Source organism: Pleurodeles waltl, chromosome 9, assembly GCF_031143425.1.
Source record: "Pleurodeles waltl isolate 20211129_DDA chromosome 9, aPleWal1.hap1.20221129, whole genome shotgun sequence".
Taxonomy (NCBI): Eukaryota; Metazoa; Chordata; class Amphibia; order Caudata; family Salamandridae; genus Pleurodeles; species Pleurodeles waltl.
In genome coordinates, this window is record NC_090448.1 from 10,051,368 (window position 1) to 10,077,610 (window position 26,243).

The 26,243-nt window shown below is 50.6% G+C and overlaps 1 protein-coding gene across 1 annotated transcript in view; it reads right to left on the reverse strand.

Moving 5' to 3' along the window:
- Positions 1-1,471: 1,471 nt before the first annotated feature.
- Positions 1,472-26,243, reverse strand: part of LOC138258830 (semaphorin-3A-like) — a 248,405-nt gene continuing 223,633 nt past the window's right edge. The window contains exons 16-17 of the mRNA XM_069206102.1: positions 25,752-25,894; positions 1,472-6,156 (exon numbers count right to left, since the gene is read on the reverse strand). Coding sequence (XP_069062203.1) covers positions 5,701-6,156; positions 25,752-25,894 — 599 coding nt within the window. The 3' untranslated portion in view covers positions 1,472-5,700. The remainder of the gene's footprint in view (positions 6,157-25,751; positions 25,895-26,243) is intronic.

The window sequence follows — 26,243 nt, forward strand, 5'->3', positions numbered from 1 at the left end:
CCTCCCCTTTGATCCACTGGATCTTTAAAAAACTTTGATTACCACTCTCGCTCTATCCAAACGGGATAATTGTAATGCCCGATATCTCGGCATCCAAACAAGACTTCTAAATAGACTCCAGATGTTGCAGAAAGTGGGGGCTCGGCTCTTGCTACGTATACCGAGATATCAACCTGTGTTGCAGGCAGTGACTAAACTGCATCGGCTCCCAGTAGCTGAGATTACAGTTTAAGCCTCTATGTATTGCGTTCAAGTCTCTCTACAATACTGGCCCGGGTTGTCTCCAGGATAGATTTGTGTGGTATACTCCATCCCGGACACCAGATCATTGTCAGCTGAGATCTTAGGGGCATGTTCACAAGCCCCTAGCGCCTCCTTGAGCATATTAGTGTCATTTTTTTTTTACGCTAATGTGTCGCTAAGGAGGCATTTTTGCCACCCCATATTTACAAATTGACGCAATGCATGAATTGTGCCACTTTGTAACCCCTTGCGCCACATATGCCTGTGCCAGGCATAATGTATGCGGGGCGGCATTCCGGTGCCTGCAAAAATTGTGCAATGAAATTTACAAGATTTCACTGTGCCATTTTTGGCGTCATTTTTAACGGCTGCTCAGAGCGTATGTTAAAATGACGCACGCATAGTTACTATGGGCCTCCTTGCACTTTGCTGCACTACCGTCAACATTTTTTATGCTAGTGCTGCAATGCGCTGCAATAGCGGAAAAAGCTCTGACGCTACCATGGTGTCACTAGGTGCTGGTAGGGGAGTGCATAAAACGTGGCGCATCATCTATGATGTTAATGTCTTACCAAAGGTTACCTGAGCAACTTGGGGAGGCAGCAGTTTCTTCCTGAGGACCACTGAACTTTGGAATCGGCTTCCCCTGAACCTAAAGAGGTGCTCGGGTTAACTGGCTTTTAGAAAGCGCCTTACACATGGCTTTGTAGCCAGTAAGTCTTTGGTCTCTCCCACCTTCTTCTTCTTGCAGTCAGCAGCAGCGCCAAGACGCCTGATGGCATTCCAGCGCTATATCAAACTAGGAATCAAATCAAATCATAAAAGGAAATTTGGTAAAAACACAGGCTTGCCTTATCTGACGATGCATAACAGGGTTCTGCAAAGTCGGTCCTGGAGAGCCGGGTCCATGCCAGGTTTTTAGCATATCCACATTTAGAAAAATGTAGATTTCTGAAACATCTGCTTTCTAAATGTGGATATGCTAAAAACCTGGCATGGACCCGGCTCTCCAGGACCGACTTTGCAGAGCCCTGGTGTATAACATCAGTAGGGTGGCACAAGGGAATCCTGCAAAGTTACAGAAATGGTTCAAGCTACCGTGAGAGTCGCATGTGTACGAACAGAAGTGTTGGCATCCTAACACAAACATTACAATGATGCAGGCCTCAAAGCACAATCTGATGGGCCACAAAGAAATTAAAAAATCAAATGAAAACAAACAAGCGAACAGGTTTGTCTATTATATATTTAGTTTTAAGCAATTGTTAACGTGCTGTAGTTAGAGCTGTTACGTGTAGAGAAAGCACTTTATTTTATTTTAACATTCTTATATAATTTGGTATACAAATTGCTTTGAATTGGTTCGAAGTATTTAGAAAACTCAAAAACAAAGTTGAAGTTTCGGAAAGGCAACAGAATCGATGGTTAAATACAGAACTATTATACATTGAAGCAAATACGCCTATTTGTAAATCATTAAAAGAGGTTTTGTCACAATTTGAAAGTTGTACGTATTTAGTCTGTGTGAAGCAGTAGTCAATGGAGTAAGTTTTACTAGAATAGTAATACCCTGTTATCATAGTAATTATGCACAAGAACTGAGGTAGGGAATGGTTGTTTGCTGTGGTCAGTGAAGGTTAGGGCTGGTGTTACTGGAAGTGCCTGGCCTGTGTACAAAGACAATTACTTAAGGCAGGGCGGTTGTTGGTGATTAGTATTTAGTGGTTTTTGTTATCATGAGAATTGTATGGATTGTTTAGTAGCACAATGGCCGTAGTAGTGGAATATGCATAAGAGGCCAGGATATGTGTTGCATATTTAAGTGGGTGTCTGAGCACCTGTTGTCACTGTGTGAGCTAAAAAGAGACCTAAATCTAACATGTGATCCTGACAGCAAAGGGAAACAACTGAATGTGCAAAGGTGTTTAGTAACCCTGTTTCCTTATGAACCTCTGGGCGTCCTAACAGCACACACTTCCTAAACAAAATGGCAATAAATCAACAATCAGAATGTCATCCTGCCAGCAAAGTAAACATACCAAAGAGCACACACTGGCTCCTGATTGCAAGGTGCTGTCATGATGTATCTGCATTTTGACGACTACTTGAGGCCACATCACCAAAACCAAACCTCATGGACACACACATGGGAAGCTGTAACCATTCTCGAAACGCCTTGACCGTGGTCTACGACCCACCCAAGCAATTGACAGCCGGAGGTAGGAATGAGATGACCCGAAGCCCACTCTCTCTGCACTGAGTTTTGCTATTTTTGAAGAGTGAGGGCCCTATTTAGAGTTTGGCGGAGATGTTACTCCGTCACAACGGTGACAGATATCCCGTCCACTGAAATCTCAATCAGGCTCTTAATGCGATGAAGTAATCAAACAGCTAAAGCTCTCTGTAGCCAGCCCTAAAAGGGCACGTTAAGGAGGCATTCTCACATCTTGAACGCATTGCCATCTGGTCCATTTGTTTGTCCTTCCACATTCTCACCAGATAATCCCTGAGTCCAAAAAGGTGAGATGTTGGGTCTACCAGAAAACATCCCAGAATCAAATGCGTTTTGTTATCCAGCCAAGTACAGGTTACAGCCAAGAGAGAGGGCAACCCCTCGACAGAAGGAAAAGAACATTTGTCCAGTGCGTAACTTGTGTAAGTGCTGGTGCCCAAAGCTCTGCCCAGAAGCCTGTGGCCAGCACTGGTACATGTCAGCGTGCCAAATACCACGGCTGAGCAGTTCAATCCACCTCAAGCTCCTCATTCAACTATGAAACACATGCATCTCCCTTGTCTCACTCCTGCAGGTTCCTGCTTTCTCCTTTTGAGACAGTTTCTCCGTCTTCCTCGTCCACCTTCTTTCCATTTGTGTGTTTTTCCCTCTCTTGCTCTCGGTAAATGTCTGCTGATTGTCAGTCTCTAAAATTAAGTGCTGGTAAGCACTGGCTCAAAGTACTGACCATTATTAATGATTTATAAATGTACACTTGAATGTAAAAAAGGCAATAACATTGCATGTTTCTTCATCCAGTATTTTGCATTTCTCCTATCCCGGAGTATCGCCTGCTCCCTTAGGCGTGGCTCACACTGGTCCAGTTTCACAAGTCTCCTCTTCTTGTGTCTCTGGAGCACCCTCTGTGGCTGAAAGGCAAACAGCAGTCCAACACAGGAGGTCTCCCAATGTAGTACTCATACTGGCCACTTGGTGGCGCCATGCCTCTCTCCACAGGGCGCCCCATCTGCAGGCAGCTGCATCTACTCAGCCCATTCTCCCGCAGAAAACCACAGATGAGTTCTGGGAGTGGGGATGTGGGTCACATGGTTCCCTAGACACCTTTCAGCTTTTTGCTGCATGGTTCAGGGACTGAATAACTTTGTAGGTCTTAAGTGGACAATGGTATTTCATGTTATAAATCGTAGGTTAGACTGCAAGAAATGTGACATAGATTGTAGCAGAGCATGAGTAACAAGCTGGTATGTTCCAGACCTTGTGATTACACAACGACTTCCTCACACGCCTATGTACATAATGCATACATTTAAGGCATGCCTTAGGCTTTTAATTTATGTAGATATTAAAATTAACATGTGGCAAACAGGTCTCAGCTTCTGATTGGCAAGCATTTGTTTTGAAACTTTTAGATCAAGATATATTTGGTTTGAAAACATTTAATTTTCAAAAGGTTTACAGATCGAACTTGATCGATTTACTACAACGTAACATGACATTTACTTTTCTCTGGCAACTACGTTGGCCAAGACTGGAATTAAAATGGTAAATTTGTGAGGTTCAAGTGATGACCAGACAAGGGAAAGGCCGAACGAATGGCGAGCTCGAAGCTCTTAAAAAAGAGATTACATTTGAATTTCTTTCAGACTTTTTCAAACTCGACGTTTTCAAAATTTCTAACCAAATTAAATACTCATATAAATAATTTCAAACTTAATGCAACTTAATGTTTCCATCCAAAAGTATTTCAAGCTTGAAGTTTCAGACTCTGCACCTGGGGTCTTTGCTAAGACAACCGACCCTCTAAAGGTGCTTTGTAATAAATTAACACACATAGCAGCTACTTCTCAGCAGGCAGAGATGTACACTCACTGCCTGCATTGTCACATCGCCTTCACCCCAGAACACAAGGAGCTCCAAGCTGTATAGACAAGCAACAAACTTTCTTATGACTAATGGTGAAATCATAGAAGGCTTTCACAAAGATTAAGGCCCTCATTACGACTTCGGCGGTCTTGGGAAAAGACCGCCGAAGACGCGGGAGTCAACATACCGCCAGTGCTGGCGGTATGCTTGGCCCCCTATTATGACCTTTCCACTGGGCCAGCTGATGGAAACAGCGTTTCCGTCCGTCCGCTGGCCCAGCAGAAAAGTCACATCAACATTGCAGCCGGCTCGTAATTGAGCCGGCGGCAATGGTGACGTGTAGCGGGTGCAGCAGCACCCGTCGCGCATTTCACTGCCCGTAATTCGGGCAGGGAAATGTGCAATGGCGCTGTGCCTGGGGGCCCCTGCAATGCAGGGGCCTCCAGGGACACCCCAAGTCCCCCTTACTGCCAGCCTTTCCATGGTGGTGTTTACCGCCATGGACAGGCTGGCGGTTGGGGATTATGACCGCCCGGCTGAAGCCTGGCCGTATACTAGAGGGACCGGCGGTATGGCCGTGGCTAATGCGCCACGGTCATAATACGCTGGCGGAACACCACCAGCCTGTTGGTGGTATTTCCACCAGTGTTCCGCCGACCGCCAGGGTCATAATGACTCCCTAAATGTCTTCACTAAAGCCATTTCCCACAATCACAATGTGCTGTTATTTTCATCTTTGTCAGAAATAACTACAGTCTCAAAGAAGAACAATAAGCTGGAAACCTCTTTTCTATCAGGGGAAAGGTAGTATAAGTCTTCACCGAGCACTGTAGAATTTTCCTGAAAGTCCAGCAATCGTCTTGATTCTGATGCTTTTTACTGCAAAATTCCATAAGTTGGATCCAAGTGCATCAGAATTCCCAAGTAAGGAAAAAAGTTGAGCCTGATCATTGTTCTTTCTGTTAGAATGAACTACCGCTTGGCGGAATGCATTCTGGGAAGTTTGACCATGCCTGCAGGATGCCTATGGGTCTCTGAGTTCTCTCCCTCAAATGGGGTCCCTTTTATAAGTTAGATTCTAGACTTGGGGAGGATGTCATAGGAGATTCTCCCCAGTTGTAGGAAGTCTCAACAGTGGCATAAATCAGCAGTACGAAGGCTAGCCTTCTTCAGAGTAAGAGGGAGCCTGCGGGCAGCCACCTCTTCAGCTAAGCTAGAGATAAGGACAAAGGCAGATGCTGAGAGGACCAACCAGAGATACAAGGTAGTAATGTAGACATCGCTCCAGTCTCAACCGTGCCACACCCATCTGTGGGGTGTACTCCACCACACCCACTCCTGGTCCCCCCACTTTGGTGGCTTTAGGCGCTGCGAGGAGACCTCTGGGACTTCTGCAGCAGTTTGTTGTTCTTGCCCCCCTTGACCGACATTGGAGCACTAACATGGGATATCTCATCGTCAGGTCTTCTCCTCTCGCTGCTTCCTTCCAGCGCCACCTTGGTCTTCCTCTTCCGGGGCTCACGCTGCCACACCTGCTCGCAGTAGAAGTCCATCTTGGAGGGGTAGTTGATGAGGTTCATGAGATCTTTGTACCAAGGGTGGTTGCTGCTGCCCCGCTCCTTCGAGTGGCCTTTGACCCTGGCCTCCGTCGGGTGCAGTGGTGGGCCCCCAGGAATAACGACTAGGTGGATTTTCAGAAGTATCCACTGAAACCCCTCCTCCTCGACCCGGCAGTGGTATATCCCTGCGTGGTGCACTTCCGTGTGGCGAATCACCAAGCCTAGTGGTATGGGAACAAAGGGGTCTTCAAGTGTTACCTGAAATGAAAACAGATCAGCGTGTGAGTAGACGGTCCTTGTTATTGCTATGAAAACTACAGCAGGGGTGTTGTACATCAATACATCTCATACACTGAGCCCAAAGACGGGTCTACCCCGGGTCTGTTCTCCAGCACCCCAAGGAAGGGTCAACTCTAGAGCCTGCTCTCTAGTACCCCAAAGAAGGGTCAACCCTGGGGCCTGCTCTCTAGTACCACAAATAAATGTCAACCCTGGGGCATGTCCTCTATAATCACAAAGAAGGGTCACACCGGGGCATGTTCTCCAGCACCCCAAAGAAGGGTCAACCCTGGGGCTTCTCCTCTAGTGCCCCAAAGAAGGGTCAACCCCCGGTCTGTTCTCTAGTGCCCAAAGAAGGGTCAACCCTGGGGCATGTCCTCTATAATCACAAAGAAGGGTCACACCGGGGCATGTTCTCCAGCACCCCAAAGAAGGGTCAACCCCGAGGCCTGCTCTCTAGTACCCCAAGGAAGGGTCAACCCCGGGGCCTGTCCTCTAGCACCACAAATAAATGTCAACCCTGGGACATGTCCTCTATAATCACAAAGAAGGGTCACACCGGGGCATGTTCTCCAGCACCCCAAAGAAGGGTCAACCCTGGGGCTTCTCCTCTAGTGCCCCAAAGAAGGGTCAACCCCGGTCTGTTCTCTAGTGCCCAAAGAAGGGTCAACCCTGGGGCATGTTCTCTAGTATCCCAAAGAAGGGTCACACCAGGGCATGTTCTCCAGCACCCCAAAGAAGGGTCATCCCTGGGACATGTTCTCTAGTACCCCAAAGAAGGGTCAACCCTGGGGCCTGCTCTCTAGTATCACAAATAAATGTCAACCCTGGGACATGTCCTCTATAATCACAAAGAAGGGTCACACCGGGGCATGTTCTCCAGCACACCAAAGAAGGGTCATCCCTGGGACATGTTCTGTAGTACCCCAACAAAGGGTCAACCCTGGGGCCTGTTCTCTAGTACCCCCAAAGAAGGGTCAACCCGGAGGCCTGTCCTCTAGTACCACAAATAAATGTCAACCCTGGGGCCTGTCCTCTATAAGCTCAAAGAAGGGTCACACCGGGGCATGTTCTCCAGCACCCCAAAGAAGGGTCATCCCTGGGACATGTTCTGTAGTACCCCAACAAAGGGTCAACCCTGGGGCCTGTTCTCTAGTACCCCCAAAGAAGGGTCAACCCCGAGGCCTGTCCTCTAGTACCACAAATAAATGTCAACCCTGGGGCCTGTCCTCTATAAGCTCAAAGAAGGGTCAACCCTGGGGCTTCTCCTCTAGTACCCCAAAGAAGAGTCAACCCTGGGGCCTGTCCTCTATAATCACAAAGAAGGGTCACACCGGGGCATGTTCTCCAGCACCCCAAAGAAGGGTCAACCCCGAGGCCTGCTCTCTAGTACCCCAAGGAAGGGTCAACCCCGGGGCCTGTCCTCTAGCACCACAAATAAATGTCAACCCTGGGACATGTCCTCTATAATCACAAAGAAGGGTCACACCGGGCATGTTCTCCAGCACCCCAAAGAAGGGTCATCCCTGGGACATGTTCTGTAGTACCCCAACAAAGGGTCAACCCTGGGGCCTGTTCTCTAGTACCCCCAAAGAAGGGTCAACCCCGAGGCCTGTCCTCTAGTACCACAAATAAATGTCAACCCTGGGGCCTGTCCTCTATAAGCTCAAAGAAGGGTCACACTGGGGCATGTTCTCCAGCACCCCAAAGAAGGGTCATCCCTGGGACATGTTCTGTAGTACCCCAACAAAGGGTCAACCCTGGGGCCTGTTCTCTAGTACCCCCAAAGAAGGGTCAACCCCGAGGCCTGTCCTCTAGTACCACAAATAAATGTCAACCCTGGGGCCTGTCCTCTATAAGCTCAAAGAAGGGTCAACCCTGGGGCTTCTCCTCTAGTACCCCAAAGAAGAGTCAACCCTGGGGCCTGTCCTCTATAATCACAAAGAAGGGTCACACCGGGGGATGTTCTCCAGCACCCCAAAGAAGGGTCAACCCTGGGGCTTCTCCTCTAGTGCCCCAAAGAAGGGTCAACCCCCGGTCTGTTCTCTAGTGCCCAAAGAAGGGTCAACCCTGGGGCATGTTCTCTAGTATCCCAAAGGAGGGTCACACCAGGGCATGTTCTCCAGCACCCCAAAGAAGGGTCATCCCTGGGACATGTTCTCTAGTACCCCAAAGAAGGGTCAACCCCTGGGCCTGTCCTCTAGTACCACAAATAAATGTCAACCCTGGGGCCTGTTCTCTAGTACCCCCAAAGAAGGGTCAACCCCGGGGCCTGTCCTCTAGTACCACAAATAAATGTCAACCCTGGGGCCTGTCCTCTATAATCCCAAAGAAGGGTCACACCGGGGCATGTTCTCCAGCACCCCAAAGAAGGGTCATCCCTGGGACATGTTCTGTAGTACCCCAACAAAGGGTCAACCCTGGGGCCTGTTCTCTAGTACCCCCAAAGAAGGGTCAACCCCGAGGCCTGTCCTCTAGTACCACAAATAAATGTCAACCCTGGGGCCTGTCCTCTATAAGCTCAAAGAAGGGTCACACCGGGGCATGTTCTCCAACACCCCAAAGGACGTCAACCCTGGGGCCTGTCCTTTAGTACCCCAAAGAAGGGTGAACCCCTGGGCCAGTTCTCTAGTACCCTAAAGAAGGGTCAATCCTAGGAATAGGTTTCTAGTAGCCAGAAAATGGGGGTCGAGGCATCATACCTGCTGCTGGCAGAAGACAAGCGACATGAGGTCTGAGACGGTAGAGAGCGTACGTCACTATAAACAGAATAAATGAGCTTCTGAATGGCACAAGGTGTCAGGATTCATATATGGAGGTTGGGTGAGCTGAACATCTAGAAGGTCTATCAACATGGATAGTGAATGTAGGATATGTGAATTATTCCTTTTCTGAAGGAAGTCAAGATGGGACATTGGAATGGCCTATGTTATTTCTTCCTGGCTGTAAATGCATCTCTTTTTCACTCAAACCAGAACTGAACGTTTACTTAGCCAAAAATGGCTCATCCCTTGTTTTATGCATCTCCAGCTGCTGTGCAGCTGGGATACGTGATGAGGCCTAATCAAGGAAGCGCATTCTCAGAAAGACCTCGTGGACTTCAAAACTGTAACCTCTGTCTGCAAATTCTCATCTATAAAACACCCTGATCACACAGGATTAGTAATGAAGGTAAAGCACTGTTAATGCAACTAGAACCTGACACGACCCCTCCGAAGCCAGCTCCCATCCAGTATTCAGTTATGAAATCCATTCACATTAACAGTTTTATTGACATTTGTCCTACACCCCCCACATATTGATCTCTTAAACCCATTCTACAACACCCCTGAAATCCTCTTGAGCTTCACCTCTGAAGTATACCTTCCAAGCTCTTGTCAAGGGTGACCTAGACTCCCTCCTGACACCCCTAAAAGGACCTTGTGGGATGACAACAGACCTCAGTACACCCTTATACAATCCTTCTGAGTGGTCTGAATCTGCACCCGGTCCCTGGTGACCTCGCCAACTGCCACACATCACCCGCCTCCCTTTCCTTGCCAAGTTCCTGAGAAGAACAGAAGCACACCAACTTCTAAACCACATCCACTGTCGCAGCCTGCTGCAGGAACAACAACCAGGGATGTCGCACCGAAAGGGCCATGATCCATGTTTAGATCATGCAATGGGGATGACGGACAATGCTATCCCTTGATCTCCTGGTCATCCTTGATCTCCCGGTGGGCTTCCATAAATCTACTCACCAAATGCAAAATGGTACTCAGACGATTTCATCCTTCATTTCAAAAAGTGTACAATATGTTTAGACGGACCCCAGCTGAGGGACCCCAGCTGACCACCAAGCCGCATCAGATAGCGGAAAGGATCCTGCCTTGCCTCAATGATCTTTGAACTGTACATGGATCCTGTGGAGGTCTTAAGGACTCAACAGGACATCACCTTTTACTAAGGGGTCTGAGGCCCACATCTGTGCCTTAAAGTATCGTCTGTGTCTGGTACACACTTGCTAAGATGCTGGGCGGATCCTACCCCATCATGGACCTCCACGCCAGGATTTAGTAAGTCTTACTCAATGTAATTATGCCTTGCAAACTGTGTGATTCTCTACGATTGGGCATAAGCCTGGACATTGGTTGGACCTGTTTCTCCAGAGGACGTCCCTGGTTATGTTCTAAGGCTACATCCTGGATGGACTGAATATTCCTTCCTGAAAGAGGAGTGAGTGTGGACAACTTGTGGCAGTAGTAATGGTGGTTAGCATCACTGGGATAGTAATGGTGGTTAGCATCACTGGGATAGTAATGGTGGTTAGCATCACTGGGATAGTAATGGTAGTATCACTGGGATCGTAATGGTGGTTAACATCACTGGGATAGCAATGGTGGTTAGCATCACTGGGATAGTTATGATGGTTAGCATCACTGGGATAGTAATGGTGGTTAGCATCACTGGGATAGTAATGGTGGGATAGTATTGGTGGTTAGCATCACTGGGATAGTAATGGTGGTTAACATCACTGGGATAGTTATGGTGGTGAACATCACTGGGATAGTAATGGTGGGATAGTAATGGTGGTTAGCATCACTGGGATAGTAATGGTGGTTAACATCACTGGGATAGTAATGCTGGTTAGCATCACTGGGATAGTTATGGTGGTTAACATCACTGGGATAGTAATGGTGGGATAGTAATGGTGGTTAGCATCACTGGGATAGTAATGGTGGTTAGCATCACTGGGATAGTAATAGTGGTTAGCATCACTGGGATAGTAATAGTGGTTAGCATCACTGGGATAGTAATGGTGGTTAGCATCACTGGGATAGTAATAGTGGTTAGCATCACTGGGATAGTAATGGTGGTTAGCATCACTGGGATAGTAATGGTGGTTATAGTAATGGTGGTTAGCATCACTGGTGGTTAGCATCACTGGGATAGTAATGGTGGTTAGCATCACTGGGATAGTAATGGTGGTTAGCATCACTGGGATAGTAATGGTGGTTATAGTAATGGTGGTTAGCATCACTGGGATAGTAATGGTGGTTAGCATCACTGGGATAGTAATAGTGGTTAGCATCACTGGGATAGTAATGGTGGTTAGCATCACTGGGATAGTAATGGTGGTTATAGTAATGGTGGTTAGCATCACTGGGATAGTAATGGTGGTTAGCATCACTGGGATAGTAATGGTGGTTAGCATCACTGGGATAGTAATGGTGGTTAGCATCACTGGGATAGTTAGGGTGGTTAACATCACTGGGATGGTAATGCTGGTTAGCATCACTGGGATAGTAATGGTGGTTAGCATCACTGGGATAGTTAGGGTGGTTAACATCACTGGGATAGTAATGGTGGTTAGCATCACTGGGATAGTAATGGTGGTTATAGTAATGGTGGTTAGCATCACTGGGATAGTAATGGTGGTTAGCATCACTGGGATAGTAATGGTGGTTAGCATCACTGGTGGTTAGCATCACTGGGATAGTAATGGTGGTTAGCATCACTGGGATAGTAATGGTGGTTAGCATCACTGGTGGTAAGCATCACTGGGATAGTAATGGCGGTTAGCATCACTGGGATAGTAATGTTGGTTAGCATCACTGGGACAGTAATGGTGGTTAGCATCACTGGTGGTTAGCGTCACTGGGATAGTAATAGTGGTTAGCATCACTGGGATAGTAATGGTGGTTAGCATCACTGGGATAGTAATGGTGGTTAGCATCACTGGGATAGTAATAGTGGTTAGCATCACTGGGATAGTAATAGTGGTTAGCATCACTGGGATAGTAATGGTGGTTAGCATCACTGGTGGTTAGCATCACTGGGATAGTAATGGTGGTTAGCATCACTGGGATAGTAATAGTGGTTAGCATCACTGGGATAGTAATGGTGGTTAGCATCACTGGGATAGTAATGGTGGTTAGCATCACTGGTGGTTAGCATCACTGGGATAGTAATGGTGGTTAGCATCACTGGGATAGTAATAGTGGTTAGTATCACTGGGATAGTAATGGTGGTTAGCATCACTGGTGGTTAGCATCACTGGGATAGTAATGGTGGTTAGCATCACTGGGATAGTAATAGTGGTTAGCAACACTGGGATAGTAATAGTGGTTAGCATCACTGGTGGTTAGCATCACTGGGATAGTAATGGTGGTTAGCATCACTGGTGGTTAGCATCACTGGGATAGTAATGGTGGTTAGCATCACTGGGATAGTAATGGTGGTTAGCATCACTGGGATAGTTAGGGTGGTTAGCATCACTGGGATAGTTAGGGTGGTTACCATCACTGGGATAGTAATGCTGGTTAGCATCACTGGGATAGTAATGGTGGTTAGCATCACTGGGTTAGTAATGGTGGTTAGCATCACTGGGATAGTTAGGGTGGTTAGCATCACTGGGATAGTTAGGGTGGTTAACATCACTGGGATAGTAATGCTGGTTAGCATCACTGGGATAGTAATGGTGGTTAGCATCACTGGGATAGTAATGGTGGTTAGCATCACTGGGATAGTTAGGGTGGTTAGCATCACTGGGATAGTTAGGGTGGTTAACATCACTGGGATAGTAATGCTGGTTAGCATCACTGGGATAGTAATGGTGGTTAGCATCACTGGTGGTGAGCATCACTGGGATAGTAATGGTGGTTAGCATCACTGGTGGTTAGCATCACTGGGATAGTAATGGTGGTTAGCATCACTGGGTTAGTAACGGTGGTTAGCATCACTGGGATCAATGCTCCCAGAGTCAACGTCACCATAAAAGCCACCCAGGGTCTAACCCACCAATGTATGTCTCTGGTTTCTTGGCCCCGGCCCCTCCGGCTTTCTCATTCCTTGAATATTTCTTTCCTCCCACGTTTCACGCCTGGCATCCTTCCTGCGGTGTGATTCTATCACGAGGATGCCTTCTTGTTGCCAATTCCAAAGGCAGAAACATTTCACGGTGGAAGAATGCATATGTTAACTATGTGATTATTGGCCTCCCATGCTGCATTCATGGAGCTGGGAGGCTCCTCTGCCCTCAGTCTCATGAGCTGAGGTCCTGGCACTCAGTGGCATGCCTCCTCCAAGACCATCTGACATGTGACTGACTGTGATCCAGCCCTACAACCTTTCACAGGCGCCCTCCTGTCATGAACACAGAGTCCTGTCCCGGTCGGAACTCAGAGGTCGAAGTGGGCAGGATCTGTGGGGCACCACATGCAGGCACGTTTTTAATTTAGCATAAATAGTTCCCCTACTTTTTAGGTCGAGGTCTCCAGGACAGCATCTGCCTGGTTGTAGATTCATATTGGAGACTTTCTGAAAGCAGACCTAGTAATGCATTCTGCCCACTGCTTACCATTGGCTTGGTGGATTGTCACTCACATTTTCTTGCTTTCTATTCGCTGGCTTTGTGTGTGTTAGCCCCTCGAGCATGTCTTTTTCCTTCCCTTGGAGCATAGTTTTTTTACGACCTCTCTGATTGGCTCCTTCAATTCTTCCACGAGTGTTCCTTTTTCAGAAACTCTTTTTTAATTTTTTTTAGAAGACCTCCATGAGAGTGCATGTGTTTGTCAGTTGTCTCTGTTGTATGCTTCTCTCCTCCCTGCACCCCCCGTTCTCGCAAGCTCTCCCTACTTTTGCCGCCCCCCACCTCAGCACCCATAGTGGTCTCCCACATGCTTCTCTACTGCCTCAGTGGTTATTCTAGTGAACAGTAAAGTCAGGATAACCTTATCCAAAGAGTCTTTAAGGCTAAGCGACTAATTCGTAAGCACACATAATGATCCTAGTCAGAAAGCCGACCTCCCTGACTGACTGCCATCACATGGCAGCTTTTTTCAGCATACAACAAACTACAGCTCAGAGCATGCAGTGATTGTCTTTAAATGCCTCATGTTGTCTCTGGTCAGCTGTTGGTACCCAGCAGTCCCCAGAGTCCTGCCTCAGACAGTTCCTGGTCCTCAGAGCCCTACTTCAAACAGTACCTGGTAATCAGAGCCCTGCCTCAGACAGTACTTGGTCCTCAGAGCCCTACCTCAAACAGTACCTGGTCTTCAGAGCCCTGTCCCAGACAGTACATGTCCTCAGAGCCCTACCTCAGACAGTGCCTGGTCCTCAGAGCGTTGCCTCAGCCAGTACCTGGTTCTCAGAGCCCTGCCCCAGAGAGGATGTGTTCCTCAGAGCCCTCCCTTAGACTGTGCCTGGTAATCAGAGCCTTGCCTCAGACAGGACGGTGCCTGGTTCTCAGAGCCTTGCCTCAGACAGTGCCTGGTCCTCAGAGACCTGCCTCAAACAGTGCCTGGTCCTCAGAGCCCTGCCTCAGACAGTTCCTGGTCCTCGGAGCCCTGCCTCAGACAGTTCCTGGTCCTCGGAGCCCTGCCTCAGACAGTCTCTGGTCCTCAAAGCCCTGCCTCAGACATTGCCTGGTCCTCAGAGCCATGCCTCAGACAGTGGCTGGTTCTCAGAGCCCTACCTCAAACAGTACTTGGCCCTCAGAGCCATGCCTCAGACAGCGCCTGGTCCTCGGAGCCCTACCTCAGACAGTGCCTGGTCCTCAGAGCCTTGCCTTAGACAGTACCTGGTCCTCGGAGCCCTACCTCAGAGATTGCCTGGTCCTCAGAGCCTTGCCTCAGCCAGTACCTGGTCCTCAGAGCCTTGCCTCAGACAGAGCCTGGTTCTCAGAGGCCTGCCTCACACAGTATGTCGTCCTCGGAGCCCTCCCTCAGACAGTGCTTGGTAATCAGAGCCCTGCCTCAGACAGTGCCTGGTCCTCAGAGCCCTCCCTCAGACAGTAGTTGGTAATCAGAGCCCTGCCTCAGACAGTATGTGGTCCTCAGAGCCTTCCCTGCGACAGTACCTGGTCCTCAGAGCCTTGCCTCAGGCAGTGCCTGGTCCTCAGAGCCCTCCCTCAGACAGTGCCTGGTAATCAGAGCCCTGCCTCAGACAGTGCCTGGTCCTCAGAGGCCTACCTCAGACAGTGCCTGGTAATCAGAGCCTTGCCTTCTGACAGAACCTGGTCCTCAGACATTGGCCTCAGGTAATGCCTGGTCATCAGAGGCCTACCTCAGACAGTGCCTGGTAATCAGAGCCTCCGCCTGCTTCCTCACCCTCCGCATGCTCTGCAAGATCTTCCGCTGGATCCCCGCCGACACCAGAAAAACCGTGACCCACGCCCTCGTCACGAGCCGCCTGGACTACGGCAACACCCTCTACGCCGGGACCACAGCCAAACTCCAAAATCGCCTACAACGCATTCAAAACGCCTCGGCCCGCCTCATCCTCGACGTACCCCGCAGAAGCCACATCTCCGCACACCTGAGACACCTGCATTGGCTCCCAGTCAGCAAAAGGATCACCTTCCGACTTCTCACCCACGCACACAAAGCCCTCCACGACAAGGGACCGGAATACCTCAACAGACGCCTCAACTTCTACGTCCCCACCCGCCCCCTCCGCTCCTCTGGCCTCGCACTCGCCGCCGTCCCTCGCATCCGACGCTCCACGGCGGGTGGGAGATCTTTCTCCTTCCTGGCGGCCAAGACCTGGAACTCCCTCCCCACCAGCCTCAGGACCACCCAGGACCACTCCGCTTTCCGGAGACTCCTAAAGACCTGGCTGTTCGAGCAGCGATAACCACCCCCTTTGTCCCTAGCGCCTTGAGATCCGCACGGGTGAGTAGCGCGCTTTATAAATTCTAATGATTTGATTTGATTTGATTTGCTTCAGACAGTGCCTGGTCCTCAGAGGCCTACCTCAGACAGTACCTGGTAATCAGAGCCCTGCCTCAGACAGTGACTGGTACTCAGAGGCCTACCTCAGACAGTGCCTGGTAATCAAAGCCTTGCCTCAGACAGAACCTGGTCCTCAGAGCCTTGCCTCACGTAGTGCCTGGTCATCAGAGGCCTACCTCAGGCAGTGCTTGGTAATCAGATCCCTGCCTCAAACAGTACCTGGTCCTCAGAGGCCTACCTCAGACCGTGCCTGGTGATCAGAGCTCTGCCTCAGAGAGTATGTGGTCCTCTGAGCCCTCCCTCAGACAATGCCTGGTCCTCAGAGCCATGCCTCAGACAGTGCCTGGTCCTCAGAGCCTTGCCTTAGACAATACCTGGTCCTCAGAGCCCTACCTCAGAGATTGCCTGGTCTTCAGAGCCTTGCCTCAGCCAGTACCTGGTTCTCAGAGCCCTGCCTCATTCAGTATGTGGTCCTTCGAACCATCCCTCAGATAGTGGCTGCTAATCAGAGTCTTGCCTCAGACAGGACAGTGCCTGGACCTCAGAGCCCTGCCTCACAGTCCCTGGTCCTCAGAGCCCTACCTCAGCCAGTACCTGGTTCTCAGCGCCCTGCCTCAGACATTGCCTGGTCCTTAGAGCCCTGCCTCAGACAGTATGTGGTCCTCGGAGCCCTCCCTCAGACAGTGCTTGGTAATCAGAGCCCTGCCTCAGACAGTGCCTGGTCCTCAGAGCCCTCCATCAGACAGTGCCTGGTAATCAGAGTCATGCCTCAGACAGTATGTGGTCCTCAGAGCCTTACCTCGGACAGTACCTGGTCCTCAGAGCCTCGTCTCAGGCAGTGCCTGGTCCTCAGAGCCCTCCCTCAGACAGTGCCTGTTAATCAGAGCCCTGCCTCAGACCGTGCCTGCTCCTCAGAGGCCTACCTCAGACAGTGCCTGGTAATCAGAGCCTTGCCTCAGAGAGAACCTGGTCCTCAGAGCCTTGCCTCAGGTAGTGCCTGGTCATCAGAGGCCTACCTCAGACAGTGCCTGGTAATCAGAGCCCTGCTTCAGACAGTGCCTGGTCCTCAGAGGCCTACCTCAGACAGTGCCTGGTAATCAGAGCCCTGCCTCAGACAGTATGTGGTCCTCGGAGCCCTCCCTCAGACAGTGCTTGGTAATCAGAGCTCTGCCTCAGACAGTGCCTGGTCCTTAGAGCCCTCCCTCAGACAGTGCCTGGTAATCAGAGTCATGCCTCAGACAGTATGTGGTCCTCAGAGCCTTCCCTCGGACAGTACCTGGTCCTCAGAGCCCTACATCAGACAGTGCCTGGTCCTCAGAGCCCTACCGCAGACAGTGCCTGGTTCTCAGAGGCCTGCCTCAGACAGTGCATGGTTCTCAGAGCCCTGCCTCAGACAGTAAGTAACATGACATCCTTGGAATGCAGTTGATAAGATCACCACCTTGCAGAGGCCCTGGCTCCTGGGCAGGCAGGTAGTGAAAATGTTAAACAAACAAGGCAGATGTGGGCTTTCAGTTTCCAAGGATGGAAGTCCTACAGGTGTCACTGTGGGAGGCAGAGGCAGCTATCTCCTGGCACTGAAGCTGGCACTCCACTCTGTGCCTGCTCTGGCTACCACAGCGCCTCCTACCACCTTCTCAATATATAGGCACTATAGAAAACAAAGCCCTACCCCTAACACCACCAACCTTCCACCACCAACCTGCCACCAACCTACCCACCTCACCAACAACCACTGCCACCCTCATCACCACCAGCACCCTACGCCAAGCACCCCCACCCTACCCTTACCACAGCCGAAGCACCACCACCAAGATCTAACCAGCACCCCACCCTAACCACCAGTGCTTTCGCCACAACTACCCTACAACCACCACCTTACCCTAACCAGTTCCCTACACTAACCACCACCATTGTACTAACCACAACCACCTTTACTGCCCTCACCCAACCACCTCTACTCGACAACCACCACCCTAACTACCATCAGACTAACCAGCTGACCACCACTCTAGCACCACCACTCCCAACCACTAACTTAACCAACACCACCCTACCACCACCATTCTAACCACTATAGCCATCACCCTAATCACCACATTACCATCCTCCTACCCCCGCCCTAACCACCACTACCTACAAAGTAACCACCAACACCACACCCTAACTACAACCATCCTAACCACCACCACCACACCCTGATGACCACCACTCTAACCACTGCCATCACCAAAACAATCACCCCAAGACCACCAATACCACAACCCTAACATCCACCTCCCTTATCACGACCCCACCACACTAACCATCACCACAAACACCAACACCATCAAACTAATTAACTACTACCCCCTAACCACCACCACTACCTACAAAGTAACCACCAACACCACAACCTAACTACAACCACCCTAACTACCACCACCACAAATACCACCACTTTAACTACCAAGAACTTTCCTGTACCTTTAGCGCTGGGATGCCCTAGGGTAGCTATGCGCTCTATAAATTCATAAAACTAAACTAAACTACTACCACCCTAACATGTCTCCAACCTCCCTAACACCACCACCTGCCACCACCACTATCCACAAGAACCCTATCACTACCCTGCACACCTCAATAACACCAGCACCGCCCTACCATAACCACCAACCTACCTTAACCACCAGCACCGCCGCCCTAACCACCAACTTCACCCACACAACCACCCTACCACCACTACCATCCTATCACTACCACCCTGCCACCACCCTAATTACCACCAACACTTTCACCACCATTACTTCACCATGCCACTCTAATTACCACCACCTTCACCACCATTTATCTGACCACCACCATTACTACCACCACCCTCACCATCCTCACCATCACCACCACCAGCCTATCACCACATTCACACTCACCACCCTTACCACCACCCTACCACCACTGCCATCATGTCACTACCACCATCCGACCACCCTAATTACCACCAACACCTACACCACCATTTCTGTCACCACCACCATTACCATCCTACACATCCTCGCCATCACCACCACCAACCTATCACCACATTCAACATCACCACTCTCACTAGCCTCACCAGCACCACCCAACCACCACCACCCCTTCACTAAACATGGCTCTTTCTTCCCCTGGAAGCACCTCACTTTTTTACAACCGTTTTCAATTCACTCCTTGATTGTAGTTTTCATGGAAATGAGTGACATAGGTCTTCGTTTGTTTAGTCTCAAGTAACTTGTTCTCAGCTGAAGCTCTGCTTTAGGTATCCAGTAAAGCGAAGACACATTAAAGACTGAGAAACATTTACATGTTGTCTAAAGCTCTCTATGACCCCTTGGCCTTATCTATGGATGCTGAGAAGGAACTCTATGGTGGGATGTTGTTGTGAACCCTAAGGCGAGTGCTTGCTGCACCCATTCACATTTGCATAAACTTAGGGGGTCATTCTGACTTTGGCGGGCGGCCTCCGCCGCCCGCCAAAGTCCCGCCATCAGAATACCGCTGCGCGGTCAAAAGACCGCTGCGGTAATTCTGAGTTTCCCGCTGGGCTGGCAGGCGACCGCCAGAAGGCCGCCCACCAGCCCAGCGGGAAACCCCCTTCCATGTGGATGCCGGCTCCGAATGGAGCCGGCGGAGTGGAAGGGGTGCGACGGGTGCAGTTGCACCCGTCACGATTTTCAGTGTCTGCTTGGCAGACACTGAAAATCTTGGTGTGGCCCTGTTAGGGGAAACCTGCAGTGCCCATGCCATTGGCATGGGCACTGCAGGGGCCCCCAGACACCCGTTACCGCCAGCCAGGTTCTGGCAGTCAAAACCACCAGAACCAGGCTGGCGGTAAGGGGGTCGGAATCCCCATGGCGGTGCAGCCTGCAGCGCCGCCATGGAGGATTCCCTAGGGCAGCGGGAAACCGGCGGGACACCGCCGGTTTCCCGTTTCTGACCGCGGCTGTACCGCCGTGGTCAGAATGCCTATGGATGCACCGCCAGCCTGTTGGCGGTGCATCCGCGGTCCCCGGCCCTGGCGGTAGTCAACCGCCAGGGTCGGAATGACCCCCTTAATGTTTGATTGCCTTGTACGTTTTAATTGCTGTGCAGTGGAAATAAAAATATGTGATCATTGCATTACGTGGCATGCTTTAAATAAGCACCCTACAAATGCAGCAATCCTGTTTCAAAGACTCTGGTGTGGCCTCGCCTTCCTCTTTTTGTGCCTGTACCGCCCCTGGAGCATGACCTCATTACTGCGTCCTTTGGCTGCTTACTTTTCTAACACTCCTTTTTTTCTTTTTGATTGAGCATAAGTGCATGTGTTTTCCAACTGTCTCCCTAATGTAATTCTCTTTGCCTCTGCACCTCGCTCCATGTTGCTCTCACCTGTGTGCTTCCACCCCATGCCCCTCCGTGTAGTACTGGCCCTTTTGAGATTCTCCGTGTTCCACGCCGCGCTCCCTCTTGCGTGAGTGCTTCGGTTCCCCTTCACTCCGTGTTTCTCTCTCTTGTCCATGTTGTGCACTTCTCCCACCACCATCCATACTGCTTCTGCATCTCTCCTCAGTGAACGCCCCCCCCACCTGCACCCTCTGTGTTGCTTCCACCTCCGGTATCCTTGTTGCTTCGCTCCACCCACTTTAAAAACAATGCTGTGGCACCACCTTTTTAGGTCACGCCTACCACAGCAGGTGTGCTGTGCAGCGAGACATTGTTTACTATTCAGTGGGCTTGAAATCCGGCCACAGCACAGCATTGGTTGTTTTCGTTGTCACTCATTCGCTGTGTTTCCACTGCTGAGCTCCTGTTGGCTCCCCTTCCTTTCTTGTGTTAGCTCCGCCCTGAAGCATGGATGGAGTCGGTTTGTTCTTTCACTAATTTTTGGCACGCACTTTTTTTTGTTGTAGCTTGTCCCATCACCCCTTCGTGCCTTGTTCCCACCTCCCACCTGCAATGACTTCCTCGTGAGCCCCTCCTCTTGTGTTGAGCTTTTCAAAAATAAATAGTTATCCACTTGCAGTTTAGCATTTACAGACATCCTCCTCAGAGCTGCCAAGGTTTCAGACTGCTCTGTGTGGCATTTTCATAATTATAGTGTAATTATGAGTGACATTTCAACGACTGTGAGGGACACTTTCGTGCCAGTGAGCCATATAAATATCGCAATAAATCGAGAATCCTACACCTCCCGTTGTACTCTAGCGCCACCTTGTGGTCTTTGATAAACACTACTCGGAGTTTACCTAGAAAAGTGAGAAACTGGAACTAGAAAGATTTACTCACTGACTTGCGTGACGATCTCAGGCATTGCGGTAATGTGGGGGAAATGACCGGAAATGCGTTATTCTATCGTGAGATGCGTGACACTTGGCAGGACTGCCTCCTAGACAGCTATTCTAAGGCGCAGCTTTTTTTTCTCCGTTTAGGCGCTGTATCAGGGTGCATCATGTGCCCACTCGTGTACTTCGCTCCCACCCAGGTACCCACGTTGTAGCTCTCACACCCAACGCAACACAAGTGACCCATGAGGCGGTTTGTGTCGCTGCTCAGTGTAATGGCCATGTGAGCAATCAGTGACTCTTATGGGCGCATCGTTTTTTGTGCTCAGAGCAATCAGTGCCCTCTCGGCCGCAGGCCCTTCTGCTTTCAGCCCTAGAGGTGTGGGTTGAAAAATCCCAACACGAGGAGTGTTGTGGGTGCAGATCGAGGGATGACCAGAGGCACAGGGGTAAAGAAACTTGAAGGGACCCCTGCAAAGTCCATGGAGGGGACCCCCTCCCCGGCCCAGCAGCTACCACTGTAGCTGAGGGCCCCCCTAGAGCTCGCCCATCCTCCTTCCCCCCCCGCACTGCGGGGGCTGATGGGGCTTATGTTAGGCTACTGCCCAGAGATGCCACACATGACTTGGGGCTCTTATTGCCTCTATGCATGGGGCCCTGATGCCATGTGTGCTCCACCACCTGCCACCCTCATCTCAGACCTCCAAGGGGGGAGCCTTGTTATGAAAAAAGCTCAAGTCTTGGACGTATGACGGGTGGGAGGTTGGACGACAATAGATCACCGCCCTCTATGTTGCTTCTCCATGAGTCTTTCTGATTTATAAAAAAAAAACTCATGGCACAGCTGTGTAAACACATCTCATGTTATCGCCTCTGAAAGATGACAGGCTAACGCAGTCACACGGGGTGCGAGGCTACGTCATTGCGCACAGCTCTCCGCAGCAGGGGCATGAACCAGCGAGCTGTCTAGGCAGCTGGAATCATGTCAGTAGCTAACATTAGCCCCCGCACCTCCCGTGGGGTGGGGGCTGAGCTCCAGGGCCCCCCTCAACACAGTACACTGACTTGGTCTGGGGGTGTAAGCGCGTGAGTCGGGTGAGGGGGCCACCTCATGTTTCCTTACACCACTGCCCCTCTTCCTTTGAATGGAGAAGGGGGGGGGCAGCAGGACTAGGGCCCTCCACTCACAAGGTCACTTCTCGTGATATTATCAGACAATAACAACCAGTCTGCTGACGTCACGAGACAGGAAATGAAAGGCAGAGCACAGTAATCCATTTTAATGGCTTTTAAATGTGAAACCAGCCCGTTCGGCTCGGTAACCCAGGGCGCATGCGCAGAAGGAGCACGTTGCCTTCCGCGGGGCATCGGTGGTACTTTCCTCTCTCAGAACTGACGACGATGCGTTGTCTTGATGAGATGCAAACGGATACACGGATGCATATCTTGTGCCTCGTGCTGACGCTTCCCCTCGTTGGCCAGCCCTGGAGTGAAGACAGCCTTCCTTCCTCTGAGGATCAGTGCCTGCGTTCTTCATCACAGCCCTTACTTGCTGAGAGGTTATCTATTAGTGCACTTCATTTAGAGGGAGGTGCTGCTTTTATGTGCAAAGTTCAACCAGAGTTGAAATCTGTAAATCCTGGTGAGATATTATCCCAAATTATCTTGAGTGCCCCTCAGATTGTTTTTTATGATTATATTCACTAGTTTAAGTTTTTCTTTTTCCAGTTTACACATTAGGCAACAAATGTGTTTTCTGTGTTAGGAGCACTATACATGACATATATTACTCTTCTCATGGTTTTTGGTTGCCATTCTTACGTCCCGAACAATGTTCGCACAGAAATCAGAGCCCCCGGAAGCACCCCCTAGCACTCAAGGAGACAGCTAACCCTCGCACCTCGGCAGCTTTGATAAGAGAAGCAGTACTAGATGAGACAGCTGGCCCTGCACGTTGCCCTCGGCGAGTGATGCTCAATGAGACAGATAACCCTGCCCGTTATATCTTAGCAGCTTAGGTAAGGCGAGCGGTACCCAAGCAGACAGCTGATGCTGCCTGTTGCACCTCGGCAGCTTAGGTAAGGTGAGCAGTACCCAAGCAGACAGATGTCCCTGCACGTTGCACCTCAGCAGCTTAGGTAAGGTGAACACTACCCAAGCAGACAGCTGTCCCGGGCTGTTGCACCTCGGCAGCTTAGGTAAGGCGAGCGGTACCCAAGCAGACAGCTGATGCTGCCTGTTGCACCTCAGCAGCTCTGGTAAGGCGAGCGGTACCCAAGCAGACAGCTGATGCTGCATGTTGCACCTCGGCAGCTCTGGTAAGGCGAGCGGTACCCAAGCAGACAGCTGACCCTGCCTGTTGCACCTCGGCAGCTTAGGTAAGGCGAGCGGTGCCCAAGCAGACAGCTGACCCTGCCCGTTGCACCTCGGCAGCTCTGGTAAGGCGAGCGGTAACCAAGCAGACAGCTGACCCTGCCCGTTGCAACTCGGCAGCTTTGGTAAGGTGAGCAGTACCCAAGCAGACAGCTGTCCCTGCCTGTTGCACCTCGGCAGCTTAGGTAAGGGGAGCGGTACCCAAGCAGACAGCTGATGCTGCCTGTTGCACCTCGGCAGCTCTGGTGAGGCGAGCGGTACCCAAGCAGACAGCTGATGCTGCCTGTTGCACCTCGGCAGCTCTGGTAAGGCGAGTGTTACTCAAGCAGACAGCTGGCCCTGCCCGTTGCAACTCAGCAGCTTAGGTAAGGCGAGCGGTACCCAAGCAGACAGCTGATGCTGCCTGTTGCACCTCGGCAGCTCTGGTAAGGCGAGCGGTACCCAAGCAGACAGCTGATGCTGCATGTTGCACCTCGGCAGCTCTGGTAAGGCAAGCAGTACCCAAGCAGACAGCTGACCCTGCCCGTTGCACCTCGGCAGCTTAGGTAAGGCGAGCAGTACCCAAGCAGACAGCTGACCCTGCCCGTTGCACCTCGGCAGCTCTGGTAAGGCGAGCGGTACCCAAGCAGACAGCTGACCCTGCCCGTTGCACCTCGGCAGCTTAGGTAAGGCGAGCGGGACCCAAGAAGACAGCTGTCCCTGCCCGTTGCACCTCGGCAGCTTTGGTAAGGCGAGCGGGACCCGAGCACACAGCTGTCACTGCCTGTTGCACCTCGGCAGCTTTGGTAAGGCGAGCGGTACCCAAGCAAACAGCTGTCACTGCCCGTTGCACCTCTGCAGCTTTGGTAAGGTGAGCGGTACCCAAGCAGACAGCTGACCCTGCCCGTTGCACCTCGGCAGCTTTGGTAAGGCGAGCGGTACCCAAGGACACCGCTGATTTTGCTGCTCACGAAGCAGGTACATCATATGCTGCTGAAGGAGATAGCTGACCGTGCACGTTTCTGCTCAGTGGCTTAGGTAGGATGCGTGGAACTGATCATGTGTGAGAAGTGAGGTAGATGCTGTTCCGTTTACGGAAGAAAACCCATTGTACCATGAAAACCTTAAAGTGGCGGGCAAATTGGGTCAGGCTGGCTATGTTATAAGATATGATAGAAGGGGGCAACCACAATCAATGGAAAGAATCAAGTCAAGTTTGGGGACAGGCAAGGGTTGTCCATCCCATGACAGAAGGCAATGGGAACAGTAATGAGCCTGGATGACACCTTTAGTTCAAGGAATCAGGGGTCAGAATCAGTCTGTAGGATCCAGTACAGAAAGTTCTTTGGCTTGGGGACTCAGTACGACATGAAAGCCTGATGGTGAATGTGGTCTGAGATGTTTGTTGAACTTTCGATCCTGTTCCACACAGACAAAAACAGCCTTGCGATGGACAGTGATCGGTACATGGTTTTACGAATTGGATGAGTGCGGGCAGCAAACAGGCTTGAGAAATGTACTCCCTTCTGAGGGAAAGATCATGTGCCCTGATGATCAGACCTCAAGCCACAAGGCCGTGGTGATCGGAATATGGATGAGTGAACGAGCACAACATCTGAAAAGCAACACACGTCTCCTGCAGATGACACTAAGACCTCCTTTTGGTCTTGTCCTGCTAAGATGCGCTCTTAGAGGCCACTGAGGAGGAGAGGGGTCCTCAGAGATCAGATCTGATAATCTACAAGTGACTAATCAAAGCGGCGAAGAATACTTACCATAAGGGTAAATCAGCCGGGACAGCGGCCTTGTGTTTTCACACTAACCTCATCTGAAGTGCTGTCCAGTTCTGGTGGCCTCATCTGGAGCACTGGGTCCCCTTGTGGAGGCCACATCTGGGGTATGTTTCCTGCTCTAGAAGCCTCATCTGGGTTTTTGTGTTCAGTTGTGGAGGCCTCAAATAACTCTATACACCACTGGAGGTCAGAGTCCATATGGATACAGACACACTGGAGATACTTCCAGGCCAGGTAACCAGCACAATCATCATTCAAACCACAGGGAGGGAGGTGTACATGCAGAATGGATGCTCTGGGCAGTCCCAAGAAGTTCTCAAAACAATTCACCTATCAAGCTTGCACATTAGTGTCTAGCATTGGTGTGTTTACATAGGTAGTAGAAGCGCCCACCACTGACTCCATTACACCCCATACCCTGTAGTATTGTTTACCTTCTGTGGTTCCGGGTGGGTCTCGTTCGTTACTCTTACCCACGTCACGGTGGCGTGACGTGACTTCGGCACACACTCCAGGAATGTCCCGTTACCTTCGGAAACCACGATTACCTTCTCTTCCGGTTTTACCTGTATGGGGGCTACACCAAAGAGAGGTCATCAGAGCGCTGTACCTGGAAGGCATATGTGCATGTCATTAAACGCAACAAGAGTCCTCTGTACCCTCAGAGCTGTCTGCACACCTGGGGCAGGGGCCTCCTCACTTACATACGATAAAACAAGTTTGTCTCTCCATCGCCATGCAGGGTGTCTACATGAGCTCTCCGGTGTCTCCCAGCATCCCTGGGGCTTTCCACTCGGGCACCCTCCCTTTACAGCTGGACTTCTAAGGGATCTGGACACTGGTCATGATTAGATCTCACAACGGTGACTCACATCCCGTCCGCCGAAATCCAAATCCCATAGGAAATAAGGGGGTCGCAATACGCG